General features: G+C 38.6%; 1 protein-coding gene across 1 annotated transcript in view; it reads right to left on the bottom strand.

Annotated features, from left to right (window-relative positions):
- Positions 1 to 5775: 5775 nt before the first annotated feature.
- LOC126248511 (protein MON2 homolog) overlaps positions 5776 to 20101 on the bottom strand; it is a 203121-nt gene continuing 188795 nt past the window's right edge. The window contains exons 27-29 of the mRNA XM_049949560.1: positions 11485 to 11707; positions 10849 to 10931; positions 5776 to 10723 (exon numbers count right to left, since the gene is read on the bottom strand). Of these exons, the coding sequence (XP_049805517.1) occupies positions 10566 to 10723; positions 10849 to 10931; positions 11485 to 11707 (464 nt within the window). The 3' untranslated portion in view covers positions 5776 to 10565. The remainder of the gene's footprint in view (positions 10724 to 10848; positions 10932 to 11484; positions 11708 to 20101) is intronic.

Genomic DNA, 20101 nt, shown 5'->3' with positions numbered 1-20101 from the left:
GTCGCAGATGATGTGCAAGCTGTCATCTCCCCACTTTCCAGGGGTGGTGCATTTGCACATCCCCATGGCCAACTCGTGAACATCTGCTGCAGTCTCGGTTGATCCACAATGGATAACCTGGGTCTACTATTAACAAGAACTGACATCCTGGACCACACAGCCGGCTATACTCAAGAGTACTGAGATGTAAAGGCCACACTTTTTAATGATGCTGTCATTTACTGTCATGTAAAGTCATCATATGATCAAAATGAGTTTCAAAATGATTTAGACAAGATATCTGTATGGTGCATGAAGTGGTAATTGACTCTAAATAATGAAAAGTGTGAAGTCATTCACATGAGCACTAACAGGACTCTGCAAAAATTTCAGTTCCACAATAAATCATGCAAATCTGAAGGCTGTCAACTCAATTAAATACTTAAGGATTAAAATTATGAATAACTTAAACTTTAACAGTCACATAGATAATGTTGTAGGGAAATCAAATGAAAGACTGAGATTTATTGGAAGAACACTTGAAAATGTAACAGGTCTACTAAAGAGGCTTACACTACACCTGTCTGCCTGCTTCTCAAGTATTGCTGTGTGGTGTGGGATCTGTACCAGATAGGATTGACAGAGGACATTGAAAACATTCAAAGAAGGGCAGTTCATTTCACATTGCCATGAAATAAGGGAGAGACTGCCACAGACATCGTACAGGATTTGGGGTGGCAGTCATCCAAACAAAGGCATTTCTCGTTGCAGAGGACCTTCACATGAAATTTCAAACACCAACTTTCTCTCAGAGTGTGAAAATATTCTGTTGGCACCCACCCACATAGCCAGAAATGATCATCATAATAAAAGAAGAGAAATCAGAGCCCACACAGAAAGATTTAAGTGCTAGTGCTTATTTCTCCCATGTGCTGTTCTAGAGTGGAATGGCAGAGAAGTAGCTTAAAGGTGGTTCAGTGAACCCTCTGCCAGGCGCACAATTGTGAATTGTAGAGTAATCATGTAGATGTAGATGTAGATGTAGATATTGGACTGCAGACACATTCAGGGCAAGCAGTGCCTGCTCACCTTCACTCTGCCACCAGCACAACACACAGCCGTAGCTCACTGACCTGCGGCTGCACTGTCACAACTCGCTGATGGAGTGTGTCAGCACTTCTTTGTGGTTCGCACTTATGCCTGGCCATCATCCAACACACTGAGACACTTTATAACTCTTAAACTCATCCTGTCAAATAAATGTTATTCAAGATACTGCTGTGTCACTAATGCCTCCAGGCCCATTCTTGATCGCTCTTCCAAACTCCATGCTAGGCCTCCTGTCACAAAGTGACTCCATCTTCCAGGGTGCTCCAGCTGTATCAAAATGTGTTTCTAAACAGAAGATTCATTCAAACTTTGCTGCCGTTCATTGCTGTGCTGCTGAGAAAAAACCCATATACCATGATTTCCTCATTGGTGTGACCAGAATGAATTCATTCTTTTGAAGACTGTCAAGGCATAATCACACAAGCATCGGTAACCTGCAATATATTTCATATTAGCATATGAAGGATACTTCATGCATCTTATAATCCTTCACCCATGAACGATCTTTCCCCTGCAAATCGCAGAACACTTTTGCGCGCGCGCGTGTGTGTGTGTGTGTGTGTGTGTGTGTGTGTGTGTGTGTGTGTGTGTGTGTGTCATTGCTGAATCTGTCAATCTTTGTATCTTCAATTTTGTTTACAGATGAAGAAATAGTTATAAGAGAGGAATAGCAAATTTTCTCAACAAGCTTTTTTGGCCACATGGAAAATCCTTGTTGCAGAATTCAGGCTAGACACAAGTATCAGTTTAATATTAATACACAAGATGAAATTTTCAGTAACTCCATGTTAGGTTCATATCTTGCCCCACCACATCACAAGGGTGCTGTCTGCAAAGATTTTGTTCACAACACTCTTCTAGTTTTGTCACAGTGCAAGCCCTGAAAATAAGAGGAAGCAAGTGGTTTACATATCAGAGGGACCCAACACATTCCCATCACTTTGTTTATTGTTCTTTGTTAATAGCTCAAAAATGGAAGATTTTTTAAAATAAATGTTTATATACAGTTGTTTCTTGTTTCAATGTGACAGATCTAACACCCCACCACCCCCACCCCCACCCCCACCACACACACACACACACACACACACACACACACACACAAGTTCATAAAAATATTTGTCACATCTTGTATAACACTTTGTTTGCTTACAAAAAGACAAATCTAATCAAATTAATGGTTATTTAGCATTATTTAAATGCCTTCCATTATTTAACATTGAGTAACAGATAAATTTCCACAAATGTGTGTTGAAGGCTAAATGGTTGGTTGGTTGGTTTGGGGAAGGAAACCAGACAGCGTGGTCATCGGTCTCATCAGATTAGGGAAGGATTGGGAAGGAAGTCGGCCGTGCCCTTTCAGAGGAACCATCCCGGCATTTGCCTGGAGTGATTTAGGGAAATCACGGAAAACCTAAATCAGGATGGCCGGACGCGGGATTGAACCGTCGTCCTCCCGAATACGAGTCCAGTGTCTAACCATGAAGGCTAAATGTTTTGGGTTGTTAGTGTGGAGTGTAACCCAGGCCCTGAATTCACCTAAATGAACATGGTAAACTTCCTGAAACTCACACTAAAATTGCCTGGTAGAACACAACCTTAACAGCTCAAGATTATCCAAGACAACTCTCTCATATCACCAGTTTAACACATTGTTGAGTGACTATATCAGTGACTTCTAGAATTTCTACCTCTGCACTATTAACAATGTTGTCACCTTCCCATGTTAACACTCCTGTATGCGAGACTTTTTTGAAATAAATTAAATTTTCAATATTATGTTTTTTTCACCTATGCAATAGAAAACAGCATGGGCCACTTCTGACTGATACATTTGTGCCCACAGATGAAACACAGATGAGTAAACCTACTACATGTATCACATGGCAGTGATCAGACTCTACAACTGTTTACAATGTAGTCTCAGTAACCTGCCATAGGTCTTGGCTGTGAATCGAGGAGGGGTATACAGGAAACTGATGACTTACTTCATGCACTGGGATGTCTGAATCCTGCAGCTCAACAACGACATGTACAAGAGGCAACAGAAGAGTTTGGCTCTGTTCTGCAAAGGCTTGCATCTGTTCATTGTAGGGTGGCACCAAACTGGTTCTGAGCCAAAGAAAATAGAATAATTTATTGTGAACAGCAGGTGTCCCCTTCATATTGGCCTCCCTCGCAGATGTGTAGGGTTTGGGTACAATAAGAGATAAAAGTGAATACAGTGGCATGTCTTACCAAAACTGGCTGAAAATCAGGGATGAGAAGCAATGTTTTAAATGTATCCAGATTTCAGGAGAGGACAAGTGCCACCCACCTCCCTTGCATATGCCTATGCATCTGCTGAACCTTTGCCGCCAAAGCCTAGGCAGTCAGGTTCTGTTTGTTGGTCTGAACCAGAGCTACCAAAACATCACCAGATTGTCCCCATTTACAGAGTGACATTCATCATTCTGCTAGGGACCAGCAAGTCTCCCTAACTGAGCAGGCAATTTGAAGAAGCTGGTGATAATTTCATGTGGCTCAACAACGACTTACATGTCCCTAGCCTACCCCACTAATCCTACTGAGGAAAGGGGACCTACAGTTTAATATAGAATCCAAAAGACGGGTTGTTCCTGGCAAATCTTCAGACTGCTGAGAAGTAAAGGCTGAAGTTGACAGTTGTCATATGGTGACTCAGATCTTAGATGCATCCATTGTGTTCCAATGTAATTATATTTCCTATAGAGCATTCAATCTGCCCTACTTTGAGTCCATCTGGGTGGCTTCACATCTAGCACTTGTGTCTGTTGCAGATGGAGGCAGATGAGAAAGCAGTTGTTGGAATGGAGGTGAGTAGGCACTTCCCAAACAGCACTATTAGTGATGAAATGCGAAGTAAGTCCAAGTTTAACAGCAGAAGACAACTCCCAGGTAGTGCTAAAGTGTCACCCCTCTGATTAACAGGCAGACATAAGCATAAATTAATGTGTCATTTATCTAGCCTTAGAGCAGAAATACATAGAGATCCACAGTCTTTGAAGTCCATCAGTCAGAGAAATGCTTGAAGCTGGTCAATAAGTTCTGTAAGAGCTCACGTGATAAATGGAACAGACAGTGATGTTTAGAGATACGATGACTGTTTTTTCCAGTTCCTTTTTCAGTCAAAACTCATCTCATTGTACATTCTTATGCCTTTTCCAGAAATGCACAACTCATATGACAGTACAAACTGTGGAACCATTCTGGCCTTTTACTCATTATTAGACAAGTTTACCCTAGCTGAAAGAGGCTGGCAGGCTCGATAACAAGTGCAAACATGCTTGTGAAGGCAATTCAAAGTAGTACTTTGACCAAAGGTAGTGATGGAGGTGGTATTCACCCATGGATAATTTTTACAGAGATATTAGACATGTAATTACAGGTTAAGAACGAAATACATAATTAATATATACATACTCTTCTGGTATCAAATGAGGACAATTTCTCACAAATAGCTTCTTCTTGTCATGAAAAAAAAAATAATTGTGTCGCTGTGCCATAACAGCTAAATTAATTTCCATATTGGTGGAAAAGTGGTCGCGGCGCTCAACTATAAAGCTCCTGTTTCTTTAGAGGGTAGTATCCTCCAGATGCACATCAATGGAAGGTCGGAAATTTAAATTTAAGGTACCATTTTGTACCCACCAAACAGCTATGGAATAGTATGTTAGCCTAGACAATGCTCAATATCAAATCTAGTGTAATATAAATGGAGTGCAGCAGGTGCCCCAAAGCTCCTTCACTACTGACCTTTTCAATCATTCCTCAATACACCACAAAAATCAAATTCTCATTGTTTTCTGATCAATCAACAAAATTTTATTTCAGAAAGTATTAGTGTTTTTTTTTATATTTCTTGAGTTGTTCTTACACATCATGTATCATCTGCTGACAAAGATATTGAATGACCTACTCCTTCCTCTGTCAGCTATAAATATTTCTGCTTCTCTTTAGCCATTTGTGAATACTAACTCCTTGATATTAAAAAATTACTTAATGCATGTTTGCAATTTCTGTTGCTATCAGTAAAACATATTCATTTGCACAATTAATGGACTTTTCTCAAAGGAGAGAATGTATCAGCAATTTGACCACATTTAATGAGATTGAACAGTTTTTGTGTAGTCTGCAGCCTGTTATGTAACACTGGTGTTTCATTGTGGTTAGAACGTAATCTGCTACTGTAAGAGACATTATATTTCTCAAAAATGATGTCAGATTTTATGGGAGTGAAAGCACAATTGGTTGATAACATATCATAAATGTTCTCCATGAACATGATAATGCATCTGGTTTTCTTCTTAATATTTTAGTCTTTAATGGCTAAGGCAGTAATGTTAACTAATCAGACACTTCCCATTTACTCATATTTGTTTATCACATGCAACAGAAATACTCAACAGCAAAATGAAATAAACATACACTAACATTTTTAGTATAAAATGGTGCTACGAGCTGCAACACACAACACTTACTGTCACTTCCATGGATGATTTTTACAATCATAAAGCTAGACAAAGATTTGGAAAAGTATGTTTTGTAACTATTTCTGCACTCACTCCATTCACTTTAAACATCAGAGCACTTGTGAATAATGGCACATACAATCAACACACTTTAATCATAACATAGGGTTGCCAAAAAATTTGCAAAGAGTTTCACTGCTGAATGTAGCTCAAAGTTTATTTTTTTATTAGAAATAATAATACAGTCTCTGTTCACGTGATGATGCCTGCCTGCCTGCCTGCAACTGTCCATTCCTGTGTGAAAATGGGAAACCAAATCAACCCAGATAGAGATTTGTATTACAAAATTCCAATTCATAAATGTTTCAAAATTACCAGATATCTATGGGCATTTAACATAAATGTATGGCACTAACAAGTAGGAGATGCCCACAAGGCAAATATTTTGGATAACAATCAATATGTAGACTCTGCATCTGTGACAATCCTGAATTTTCTGAACCACAGACAAGACGTAATATTGTAAGACAGTAACAGCTTAGAAAGTATTTAATAACTTCCATGTTTTTTTCTAGGTTTTGCTCTGTGTAGAACTGAGTTCAAATATATGTAACAATGTGGAGCATATGGTTCTGTAAGAACCATGTGCTGCAAGACAAGAGAGAGGATCTCTTAATCTTGACACTCTCCACTGATCTCATTATCAATGAAACAGTAAACCTCAAACAACACACTTATTAACATTGAGAGTCAAATGTGATTCACATAATGATAAAGAGAAATTACAATTTTTGAAAAGCTATATAAAGAATAAAAAGGAAATTAGTAGCAAATGTTAATGACAGGAAGTTTTTTGTGTAAATTTCCAAGAGACATTAAAAACTGGTTGCTTAGTACATCAACCAGTCAGAATATTATTTAAACAGTACACCAGTCAGTGCATCATTTCAGTAGTTGTTCACATTCATTTAGATTGCTACTATGCTACCTTCACCCCTCACCCTTGCCCAACTTGCATCTAACATACAATGGCACACGACTGTGACAGTATACACCATTTTTCTTTTCCAGTAAGCAGGTGTGACACGTCATGACACCTGGAAAAGTGTCCTGAAACCAAAATTGTGATCAGAATAAATCATCTTAGTTGAATACTTCATTGACAAAACCCAAAATGGTACTAATGAAACACAGGAATTTATTAGACAAGGACAATTTCAAACATGAAAACAATAAAAAATGGAAATTATTGTCTGTGGCTTCACTGACCTATAAAACTTTCTTCTCCTGCCACAAAACACAGTCCTATTACTAATTCACCTGAGAAGACCCATGAGGTTCACATTGTTGTTAGAGGCCTGGTCCTTAGTTTAAACCCAAACAATGTGACTCATTTTCAGAGTGTTGGAGACATACTGAGATATAAGAGTACGGTTCATCTTATTCCTCAGCATAGTGCAAAAAGTGTATCCCTGTGTTGCATGGATAATTTTTTATTTTTTAAATTTTTTTATAAGCACTTGCACTTGTGTTATTACAGATGTTTACACAAATAGAAGACACAGAGAAGGTGAAATCCACTGAAGGTATATGGCCCACGCACCGATAATAGCACGAAGAGGGTCATAGTCTCAACACTCCCACCCAGTGGGCTGATAACCATTAACAGTGGCACATGAAGAGACTGCAGATGTTTGAGATTTAACCCAGGATATTGCTGCACAGTCCGTGAAAATAAATTGTACACAGTTAACTCTCCTCCCATGACCAGCCAAACATTTACTGTGATGAAAATTCCTTCTACCATGCAAAATTTAACTAGCTGCTCCATTCAGTCATTAATGTATGATTGCAGTTCATGAATGAGGTCATTAACCCACAATTTTGTGAAAATCTTCGGCTCAAAGGTAACTGATTCAAATGCTAGTAGTGGAAGAGAGTTTTAACAGTAGGATTTACCCTACTGATGGCGACGTGTGTGTTCTATGTCCAGCATCCTCTTGGTGCCATTCATGAGGAGTAAGCTGTCTAAAGCTACAAGTTTCCATATGCGCCCTTCTCTCTATCATATCATCATGAAGTCCACACAGATGACACAATATTCCACATGTACTCTATATGGTCAGTTACTCTGAACAATCACACATGGCAAACTTGATACACAAGCTGCCGAAATTACAGCAACTAGATAGATTTACACCACTCAGTGAGCCACAGCAATAAATATAATGCCATTTTAGTTACACAGACAGCTTTTGTAGTAATTAATACAAACTTTTCCTCCCCAACAAATGAAACTGCTGATCTGATCATAAAATCTCTTATATATAGAATCAGATCACTGGAAAAAAAGTGTGGTATCCACTTGTGAAATGTGAATTAGAGGAGATGTATGTATGGAACTACTGCTGTTCAGAAGTGGAACATGTTCACAGTTGCCTATTCTATTTTCTAGATTTGGGAATGAAATAATGACACTACATGACAATTCTGTTAACTGACAATATATATTTTTCAAAGGAAACGGCAATTGAAAAGTCTCATTACTTACGGTAAGTCGTGCCTGCACAATAAAATGTATATATAAACACAATCTATTCAATAGCCTCATAAAATCCTATAGAAGTAATGTGATTTGTTTGATATTTTGAAGTTGCATAATGAGACAGTAAACATACTTCACAAATAAATTTGAACAACAATCTTAAAGAGAATAGTAAACAAACAAGTAAAATTACTTGAGTATTTTGAAAAATGAGTCTTCTGTAAACAGAAAATTATGTTTATCGACTAATAAAATGGACTACAAAAAGAACAATGATGGTTCAATAACAAGATCCAAAAAGGTCTGTAAAATAATGTTTGGTGCATCTGTGATAAAAATAAAACAATAATTACTGAAGATACAAAGACATCTAAGAATGAAAGCAATGAGTGTGGTAACCACCCTCAGAATTCACATAATTTTCTGTTGTATGAAAAAGAATTACAGAGAAGTTTCGAACTTCTAACATTATCAATGACACCTGAAAAAGCCACGACTAATTCACAAAGTAATAACAGTGATTTATAAAGATCTTGGAAACTTCTATGGTGTCCACTGCCTTGTTATCAGAGCAGACCCAGTTAATCACATTTATGTTACAACAGAAACTATTATGTCTGTCAAACATGGATGCAGATATCTGACCATTGTAAAAAACTGTTACTGAAGTTCTGGAAGTAGACAGGAATGACTTGAAATACAAGGAAATTTGAAACAATGAAAATATTGCAGAACATACATAGAAAGGAAGATATATATTTACATCAGAAACTCTCACACTCAAAGATGTAAGACCTTACGTAATTATTTTTCCCTGACGCAAATACCAGTGAGGCAGAATCTCTTGATACTTAATATTTCAGTAATTCTATTGAGTTTCAGGCAAAGAACACTGTTTCCTTATTGGGGGGGCAACAAGAATCCTGTTATTGTTTAGAACAAAGATTAATTTGGTGCCCCAACTAAAGAGTATTTCATTATATTTGGTTTCCAGGGAGATCAGCTTTGTATTGTGATTAAACAGGAAAATAATTTATAGAAAAAGTGATAATGAACAAAAAAGAATGTTATTAATGGTCCAAGGTAACAGAAATGTTATACACATTTAACTTACATTTCATAGCTTCAACTGAATACTGATATGGCGACAATACCTCTGGTGGCACGCAGGGATGTGTGCAACTTACGCATAACGGTAACATTTTAAGCTGCCTCTCAAGGTACTAACTTTTGGAAAGTAATAAGTTACTTGAAAAGAAAGCTACAATTGTTTGTCAGCTGTAATAAAACACACATGATGACAAAAATGTGTCAAAGTTCTAATCATATTCCAACAATAATATACAGCAGGGCAGCATAGTATGTTCTATTAAAAGGAGCTTCAGTCAATGTTGAGAACATGAGAACTACAGTCACTAAATATTCAAGGAAATAGCACCATTTGGATAGCATCCAAAGTAAGAAGAACATTCATATAACACAAATCCCATGATCAAAATCCATCATCAGTAATTTGCTATGTGTAATAAAATAAATGAAGCAATCAGAACTCCAAATATACACACAATGGCATTAATGAACTAGCTACCAGCTGCCCAGTACTGAGCTTCATCTGTGGAGATGTCAATTTCGAAGTAGCTTAAAGTTTGCAGTCCACACACACTTTCTTGGCCAGTTTTATAGAAGTGCTGCAGGGAGAGAAATATTTTGGGAGTGAGCTCCATCCCCTTCACTGAATGTTACCAAGAACAAGATGTGGAAATAACCAAAACTTAAAATTTCTCATATATCAAGCTGAAATCATGTGATTAATATCATTTTTCAGAAAAATCCGAAATTAAATGCAAAAATACTGAAAATGGCATATCGGTGCCCAGTCTCCTGCCTAGTGAGGAGTAGGGAGTCAAGTCACAAAGAAAAAGTGTGTGACTGTACACAGGTTGGACAAAGTACACATCGCAATGTAGCAATTACGGTGACAGCTTTGATAGCATCAGTTTTTGCAACAGTAGGCAAAGGGAGGATGGACAAGGAAATACTTCCCTTTAGTGTCTCACTGAAATGAGTACACAGCACTACATATGGGTGTAGAACAGCAGTGGTGAGGACCTGAGGAATAAAATGTTGAAGTTCTCCCAAAACCATCCAGGAACTCTAACATCATTTTTAAATATGAGTCTCACATCCACACCTCTGTCATTCACATTAGTGTTTCAATGGAAGGAAGAAGATGATATTACAGTCTTTATCCTGCCATTTTTGGTGTGTGACAGAGGGGCAGCACCACTGAATCTCTGTGCACTTCCAGTGTCCATAGCTCTTGCTGCTGCACGCATGTGTATGTTCATTGTCTCTCAATTAACTTTGTACTTAAATAGGCTGCAGGCATCAACGCTACAATCTCAGTGTCAGTTCACACAAACAGCACAAATATAACACTATCATACACCATTATGATATCTTTTAGGCGAATGCAAAAGGTCCGCGTACTGCAGTAACGCTTCACGAAGCGAACTTGAAACTTGTGTTGATTTTGTAGTTGTGCAGTCCACTAAATAGGGGTACAACGCAATCAGTTGTTCCCATGATGATTCATTCACTGGAAAAAAAAAAAAGTTTGAAGTATTACATTTGCTTCTGCATTCCTACAGAATGTTTGATAAAGGAACATAATATTTAGAATGCTTAGAAATTTGAATAATAACACTTGAATTAACAATTTACCTTTTCCTGGTGGAGCTTTCTTCAGTGATAATACCAAAGTTCCAACAGCTTTCAGTACAAAAGATATCTCTGACAACCTATACCTGCAAATACAAGTGCTTATAGAAAATTGTATGTAATAATTCTCATATCCTGATTGTCATTAGTGTTAAACTTTAGCTACTGTAAATATCCCAAGAAAGAACAGTTACACCTACAGCAACAGCAACAAAAATGAAACACTTCTGAATACAATAAACTGTAAAGGGCTCCTTAATAGTGGTTACAGTGAATTGACTGCATACATGCAATGAATTCTATTTATTACTCATTATTTAGAATTATATATATAAGAGAGAGAGAGAGAGAGAGAGAGAGAGAGAGAGAGAGAGAGGGGGTGACGAGGGAGGTAGGGAGGGAGGGAGGGAGGGAGGGATGGAGGGATGGAGGGATGGAGGGAGGGAGGGAGGGAGGGAGGGAGGGAGGAGGGAGGGAGGGAGGGGGGGGGGAGGGGGACAGAAGTGGGATTGCTAGGTGATTAGCCGATAGTCATATGTGCAATATGCATGGTTTCTCATATTTGCACTGTAACAAAGAAATATATGCAGGAAGTTTATATTGAGTGCATCATTGCATGTAATAAGCAAAGCAAATTACCTTGGCAATGGGCAATTTCCGTTCTTCCTTTCATCTTCAACATACTGGTGTAGTACTTCTTGGAACCTTGTTAGAAGAGCAGTGACAGCTAATCTTCCTGCCACACCACCTTCTGTTATTTCCTCAGCACATTCATCAGCACCATCTTGTAATGAAAACTGCAGCAAAGTCTCAAAACAAGTTTTTGCAAATTCTTCTCTTAGTTTTGGTTCAGCCACATAATCTGCAAGAATAAAATATCCCTTAAGTACATTAACGTATCATTTGGTCAATAGTTCTCTCTCTCTCTCTCTCTCTCTCTCTCTCTCTCTCTCTCTCTCTCCCCCCCCCCTCTCCCTCCCCCCCATCTCCCCCCACCACCCTCCTATGTAGATAAACTTTGTCAATCAACAATATGAAATTGCCAACAAGCCAAATGGTGGGAAGATATATAGTCAAGAGCAGTAAGCTGATTTGTATACGATCAAGTCTGATGTGCTTTTGTGAACTAAGCAGATTACTGATGCCAAGCTACAGAAGCAGAAAGAAAATTCATGGGTAGAAAAGGACAGAAATAAAATTTTCAAAAGAGAAAGCAGTGTACTCCAAAAAGGACAAATATATGTTTTATATCAAGTGTGACTCTTGAGTACAATTTATATATTTTGGGAACAGAAGCAGATTTACACATAAAATGCACTGAAGAGGGCTAGGAGAGTGGGGAAGGGGATGAAGATTGTGTCCTATGGCATAGAAAGTACCTTCAAGGTATGACATGTAGAACAGAAAAAAAAAGAAATGAAACTAGAAAAAATGCTACAGTAAAACAGAGGGGCAAGGTTGGTAAAATAAATTACCAACTGAAAAATTAGAGAATTCACAAACTTACATACAATGGTGCTACAAGACATGATACACCCACAATAATATTGTCCTCTGCCAAAACTATGGCACCGTAGTTCTGGTAGGCTAAATAAAGGATGTAATAAATGGCAGTATTACAAGTAGTATTGGGATCATTCAAAGGGAAAGAAACATAAATTAATGTGTAAGAGAAAACTGGGTGTCTGACGACTTCTCTTTGTTTGTTTTGCACATAGTTAGAACCACACATCATCAGTGTGTCCGTCCATTGTATATTTTAAATCCTTACAGAATATAAATTGTATTTTATGATTAGTAAACATTATTTGATCATGTCACTTCTGGTCTTCTATGTAGCCAAAGCAATTTTTCCTGTAGTTATTGACAAATGCAAAAGTTGTTTATGAATAACAGAAACGTGTTTTATGTATGTTCAACAAAGTATTTGAGGAATGTCTGATTATATATATTATATTTGTGGAAGTTGCATTTTCTAGTGCCATACGGTAAGTCTGTATTGTTTCCTTTATTTTTACTACAACATCCCCATTTCACCATACAAATCAACAATTTTTGAATAAAACCTGAACTAAACATTGACAATTTCAATTTTGCTATAAACACTGTTTATTTTTAAGTAACAGACAGGAAGATTACTATGTAGAAGAAAGATATTCCATACATTACCTGGCCCTTTATACATCCTCACTCACTTTCTAAGACGATTCCCGCTTCCAGTTTTTTGTGTAATGCAGTAAGACACTGATCACATACATAAAGAAAGTAATACCCAAAAGGAACGCAACACACCTAATATACTGGGTATGCAGGTATGACCTTTATTGACCAAAGCTACTAGGATAACTACTGTAGTCCATGCTTACTTATGATAGCTTATGGTAGTTTAATTCTAGCCTAGAATGATGCCGCTAATATGAGGTGTAGCAAAGGAGCTTAAATCATTTAATAAAGGCATGGGCTCCGGTCCTTACTGTATACCAGTCAGGTTCCTCTCACAGTATTCTGATGCTATACCTCCATATCTAGCAATCGTATACAACTGATCACTCGCTCGAAGATCTGTACCCAAAGACTGGAAAGTTGCACAAGTCACACCAATTCCCATTTAAGGAAACAGGATAAATCTGGTAAATTACAGATCCATATCACTAATGTTGATTTGCAGTATATACTGTGTTCGAACATTATGAATTATCTCAAAGAAAACGATTTATTGACCAATACCAAACATGGAGTTATAATATACCGTTCTACTGAAACAAAATTAGTTCTTTATTTTCATGGGGGTAATGAGTGCTACTGACAGGGACTGTCAAATTGATTCCACATTTTTTAGATTTCCAGAAGGCTCTTGACAACATACCCACAAGAGACTTCTAATCAAATTGTGTGCCTATGGACTATTGTCTCAGTTTTGTGAATGGATTCATGATCTCATGTCAGAAAGGTCACAGTTTGTCATACCTGATGGGAAGTCACAGAGTAAAACAAAAGTAACATCTGATCTACATAAACGATTTAGGACACAATTTGAGTAGCACTCTTAGGCTGTCTCCAGATGATGCTGTCATTTAATGTCTTATAGAGTCATTAGATGATCAAAACAATTTAGACAAGATACCTGTCAGGTGTGAAAAATGGCAAATGACTCTAAATAATGGAAAGTATGAAGTCATCCACAAGAGTACCAAAAGGACTCCCCAAAATTTCGGTTACAAGATAAATCTCTCAAATCTGAAGTTGTAAGCCAACTACATACTTAGCAATTACAATTACAAATAACTTAAGTTGGAACAATCACATACATATTGTTGTGGGTAAAGCAAACCAAAGACTATGATTTATTGGTACAACACTAAGAAAATGCAACAGGTCTACTAAAGAGACTGTCTACACTACACTTATACGTCCTCTTTTGAAGCACAGCTGTGCATTATGGGATGCACATCAGGTAGGATCGACAGAGGACATCGAAAAAGCTCAAAAAAGGGCAGCTCGTTTTGTACTACCGCAAAATAGGAGAGAGAGGACCATCGATATTATACGTGGATTGGAATGGAAATCATTAAAACAAAAGTATTTTTCATTGTAGCAGGATCTTCTCATGAAATTTCAACCACCAGCTTTCTCCTCGGAGTGTTTATATATTTTGTTGGCATCCACCTACATAGTGAGGAATGATCATCATATTAAAATAAGAGAAGTCAGGGCTCGCACAGAAAGATTTAAGTGTTTGTTTTTCTCCTGCGCTGTTTGATAGTGGAACAGTAGAGAAATAGCTTGAAGGTGGTTCGATGAACCTTCTGCCAGGTACTTAATTGCCAATTGCACAGAATCATGTAGATGTAGATGTACTCCAGTCAAGGGCTCTCCCCACCATCACCTGCAAGCAACAGCAATGTCCACCTGGCTTGATAGTCATTGCTCAGAGTCCCAGTGCCCCAAAAGGACAGGCACCTACTCCTGGACTTGCACGAAGAGGTACGAGCTCAGGCATTAAGCATGTGGGCCCTGCATTGTCAGGGAACTGCAATCAAGAGTACCTGATAACCCCACCATGTCAGACTGGCTATTATATTGGCTTTTGGGCTGGAGTAATTGCTCACGTAATAAAGAAGCATACATTATCTTTGTACACCATGGATAGGGTGCCATACAACATGTCCTTCCCCAAACAGCATGCACTACTGACAAAATTTAAAAAATAAACAAATAAAAATTGAAAACGCGAAAGACAAACCTGACAGTGTGAACTAGTCAGTTTTACTGAATAGGTAATAGAGGGCAAAAATCAAGAACAATCCCAGACCAAGAGTCAGAACTTAAGGGATGGGCAGGTTGGCTCAATAAGCAGTGTCACAGGACTGCAACAAAGGAGAGGGAAAGAAGAAAGTTGCAATGGCTCTGCCCCCCCCCCCCCCCCCCCCCCGCAACCCACCATGCACACCACACACATGTACTCATGCAGTGCTGTAAGCCAGGAGGGTGGGGGGATAATTTTACATAATATCTCATTCCCCAGAGAGCCTAAATCACAAAATGCAGCAGACAGTCTTTGCTATCTAGGCAGCAATATAAGTGAGTATAGCTAAAGCACTATGGATATACAATGGAGAATGGCAATGGCAAGAAAATTGTTTTTGGAAAAAGAGAAATATTTTAACTTCCAATGTAAAATTAAGTATTAAGTAGTCTTTTCTCCAAGTATATGTCTGTAGTGTAACTTTATGCAGAGATGAAATATGAATGATAAGCAGTACAGACAAGAAGAGAACAAAAATAAGCAGTACTATGTCAAAAAGACTTTGTATTTTCAAAATTAATATTTGGTTATTCTGATGGCACTTTAATATATTGCAACTATTTTTCTCAGTTATACTTGTAAAATCCTAAACATTATGTTCATATTACGGAACCACACAAATTGTTAACCTACACCAACAATCTGCCGGGCTTTGCATAAACTAAAATGAACAAGTTAATTAATTATAAAAGCAGACATATCTAATAGTACATTACAACTGTGTCAGAACACTGCGGCTTTGTGAATTGCCTAAAATGTGTAGATAGATAACTTCATGGACAATGGGCACAGTAAGTGCTTCATCATCATGTTACCAACCAGATTCACTTTTCAAATATTAGCAAATGCAGCAAGATAGTTTACCATAATATTATAGCCTGTAATGATGATATCATTGATACAGCAACTGCCTTACAAACCACTTTTCACCAAACACAGCAAAGCTTCTTCCATCCCCTTTAACTTAAACATACTAACTACAAATTACAAATACTTATGAAATGATTTATCACACACCTATGAGCTGCTTATTATTAGCAGCCATGGAAAATTTCTCCGTGGCAAAGTTTCAAGATAACCTTTTGAATTTTGTGTCACTTCATTAAACTTTGTTTTACTGACATGCAGGCAACAAATAGTGCAAGTACATAGACCTGTTTATTTCTACAATGGTTTACATCAGTTTACAGCTTGAGCGTTTGGCTGTTTTTTGACATAATCACGATTTCTGTCAATGCATTTTTGTAGATGCTGAGGCAGTTTTTGTATGCCCATATCATACCAGCTCGCCACCATGCTGCGAAGAAGGATGCTGCCACTGGCATGACTGTTGCTTGGTCTCAGGTGTAAAGTGGTATGCCCAGGTTTCGTCATCCATGACAATTGAGTCCAGAAAGCTGTCCTGTTCAGCTGCAAGGCGGTGAAGAAATTCGCAGGAAGCATCAACTCGTTGCCGCATTTGGTCCTCAGTCAGCATGCGTGGCACCCATCTTGCACACACCTTCTGGTAGTTCAATGTTTCTGTTAAAATTCTGTAAGCGGTGCTTCAGGAAACCACAGGAACCAACATGTTCCGCCGATCTTCACACATGCTTTGCTCAACCTTCAACACTGTCTCCTCAGAAATTGACAGTCTCCCATTCCTTTGTTCGTCGTGAATTTCGGTCCGACCAGCTGCAAACACTCTACACCACTTACGAACATTTTTGACGCCCATGCACGACTCACCACACACTTCCGTCAATTGGTGATGGATTTCAATTGGCACAGTGCCCTTTTCGTTCAAAAACTGAATAACTGCGTGCAATTCGCACTTGGCGGTAACATCCAACAGGAGCTCCATTCTCAACGACTGCCAAGCCAAGACTGAGCAGCTCAGCGTGCCGTGCGCATGTTTACACAAAGCGCGTGAATCACTCTTCACAACAGTGTGACCAACTGCCACACAAACAGAGTTCTGTACTTATAAAAAAATAGGAGACCTTACCTTTGGGATTACCCTCGTATTAATATAAAGATCACTAAGAAAATGAAACACAAGCTACATTTTTAAGTGCATTAATGTAATGAAAATTTGTTGACTATAGCAGGTACTCTGTGTGTGAAAAGCATACTCATACAGACCATACTCCATTCACTCTACCCACACTAAATCTAACATGAACACACTGACACATTGAATCAAGATGTTTTCATATTATGAACATGTGTTTGAATTAAAAAATCACAACCCTTTCCACTCTAATGTAGAATCTTGTCTTACATAACGTTTTCTGCTTCTGTTCTGATGTCAGATGTGGTCCGAAACACCATTTAGGTTTTTTTTTAATCATCTCCCTGTTCTGCTTCATCCCACAGAACTGATTCTGCCCAACAAATAGCAGAAGCTGTCCACAGTATTTCACGCCAGCTCATGTGCATCAATGTGGAAAAGTGACTGTGGGTTACGGCACAATTGTTGCTTGTACAAAAATGGCAGACAGAAGATGTGTACTTGATGATCATAGGTGGCTTTGGGAAGATACTTAAAGATGAGTAACAGTTCAGTGATGAGACTGAACAAGAAGGATCTTTTCTTGTATGTAGTGATGTAAGTGTCAGTTAACCTTACCATAATGATTTAGAAGGAAGTGACGACAATGTGCAATCTATCACATGTTAATGGCAGGTTTATCATGACAGTGATATTATCAAGTTCTTATACACTGAAGCACCAAAGAAACTGGTATAGGCAAGCATATCCAAATACAGAGGTATGTAAACAGGTGCAACACGGCACTACGGTCGGCAATGCCTATATACAACAAGTGTCAGGTGCAGTTGTTAGATTGGTTACTGCCGATACACTGGTAGGTTATCAAGATTTAAGTGAGTCTGAATGTGGTGTTATAGTCAGCACATGAGCGATGAGACACAGCATTTCTGAGGTAGCAATGAAGTAGGCATTTTCCCATATGACCATTTCACGAGTGTACTGTGAATATCAGGAATCCAGTAAAACATCAAATCTCAGACATCAGTGCGGCCGGAAAAAGATCCTGCAAGAACAGGAATGAAGATGACTGAACAGAATCGTTCAAAGTGACAGAAGTACAACCCTTCCGCAAATTGCTGCAGATTTCATTCCTGGGCCACCAACAAGTGCCAGCATGAGAAATATTCACCAAAACATCATCAATATGGGCTTTCGGAGTCAAAGGCCCACTTGTGTACCCTTGATGACTGCACGACACAAAGCTTTACGCCTTGCCTGGGCCCGTCAAAACTGACATTGGACTTTTGATGACTGGAAACATACTGCCTGGTTGGACGAGTCTCGTTTCAAATTGTACTGAGCGGATGGACGTGTACGGGTATGGAGACAACCTCATGAATCTATGGACCATGCATGTCAGCAGGGGACTGTTCAAGCTGGTGGAGGCTCTGTAATGGCACGGGACATGTGCAGCTGGAGTGGTATTGTACCCCTGATATGATTAGATACGACTCTGGCAGGCGACACGAACGTAAGCATCCTGTCTGATCACCTGCATCCATTCATGTCCACTGTGCATTCTGACAGTCTTCGGCTATTCCAGCAAGGAATGAGACACCCCAAACGTCCAGAATTTCTGCAGAGTGGCTCCAGCAGCACTCTTCCGAGTTTAAACACTTCCACTGGCCATCAAACTCTTCAGACATGAACATTATTGAGCACATCTGGGATGCCTTGCAAAATGCTATTCAGAAGAGAACTCCACCCCCTCTTACTCTTACGGATTTATGGACAGCCCTGCAGGATTCATGGTGTCAATTCCCTACGGCACTACTTCGGACATCAGCTAAGTCCATGCCACATCGTGTTGTGGTACTTCTGCATGCTCACGGGGGCCCTACACAATATTAGGCAGGTGTACCAGTTTCTTTGGCTCTTCAGTGTACTTGTAACAAAAGAGAGATTCACTCTTCCTTGAAACACATACCCAACAATGGAACTTCAATATTTTCAATTATTTTTCAGTGCCATTTTATTAGCAAAATTCTGACTGCAATAAATGTACCAGAAAGTGTCGCTGCACACAGAGGTGCAGTATCGGCTGTAATTATCATATGGCTGTGAAACTTGGTAGATATTTGATAAGAAACTGGACATGGCTAGAAAAGGTCAAACAAGTGAGAAAGGCATAATGCTGATTATATTAACTGCTGCTTACATAATTTGTTCGATACAAGCACCAGAGATGTCGACAGACAGTCCCAGGTATGCACCTGGTGGTCTAAATTGGAACTTATGTCTTCCAGTTTTAATCTATTCCACATTAATGCATTAGAATATCCACCAAGCTACATTGCCATATAATAATTACAGCCCACACTGGACCATTGTGAGTAGTTGCACTTTAATTACAAGCATCTGGAATGGAAAAAATACAGAAGGTGGCTCCACTGACAAAACATTTAATGTGACATTTATGGAAGAATGTTTCATGGGTACGAATGAAGGCATCCTTGGTCTTACATTAAACATACCCCCAATTTGAAGACAGATTTAGGTAACTATTTTACTGAAGATTGGATAGACTGAAGTCTGTTCCACAAGTACGTTTCCTCTGGTCACCGATTTTTCCAGTTATTTTGGACACTGCATTTAGTTTCTCCTATCATTGCTCAAGCAAGTGTGGATACTAGGAAAGGCAAAGTCAAGTTTGTCAGTGAATATATTGCTAATAAATGTAAAGAACTTTGCACAGCAGGAAGATGAGACCATAGTTGGTTTTAAAGGCAGGATTCAGTTGAGGAGCTATAATCTAATAACGCCTAAAAATTGATCTTTGCCTCCATGATTATGCATTTTCTCATATTCCATTTACAGTGGCACAATGATTGACAGTCTTATTCTTCATCATTTGCCATTTATCTCTTGAATAGTGATTTATTTGGCACAAGATATGCCTGCACACACAGGTGGTA

Source organism: Schistocerca nitens, chromosome 3 (genome assembly GCF_023898315.1).
Source record: "Schistocerca nitens isolate TAMUIC-IGC-003100 chromosome 3, iqSchNite1.1, whole genome shotgun sequence".
NCBI lineage: Eukaryota > Metazoa > Arthropoda > Insecta > Orthoptera > Acrididae > Schistocerca > Schistocerca nitens.
The sequence above is the reverse complement of the archived record's forward strand: the minus strand, read 5'-3'. Positions and strand labels throughout refer to the sequence as shown.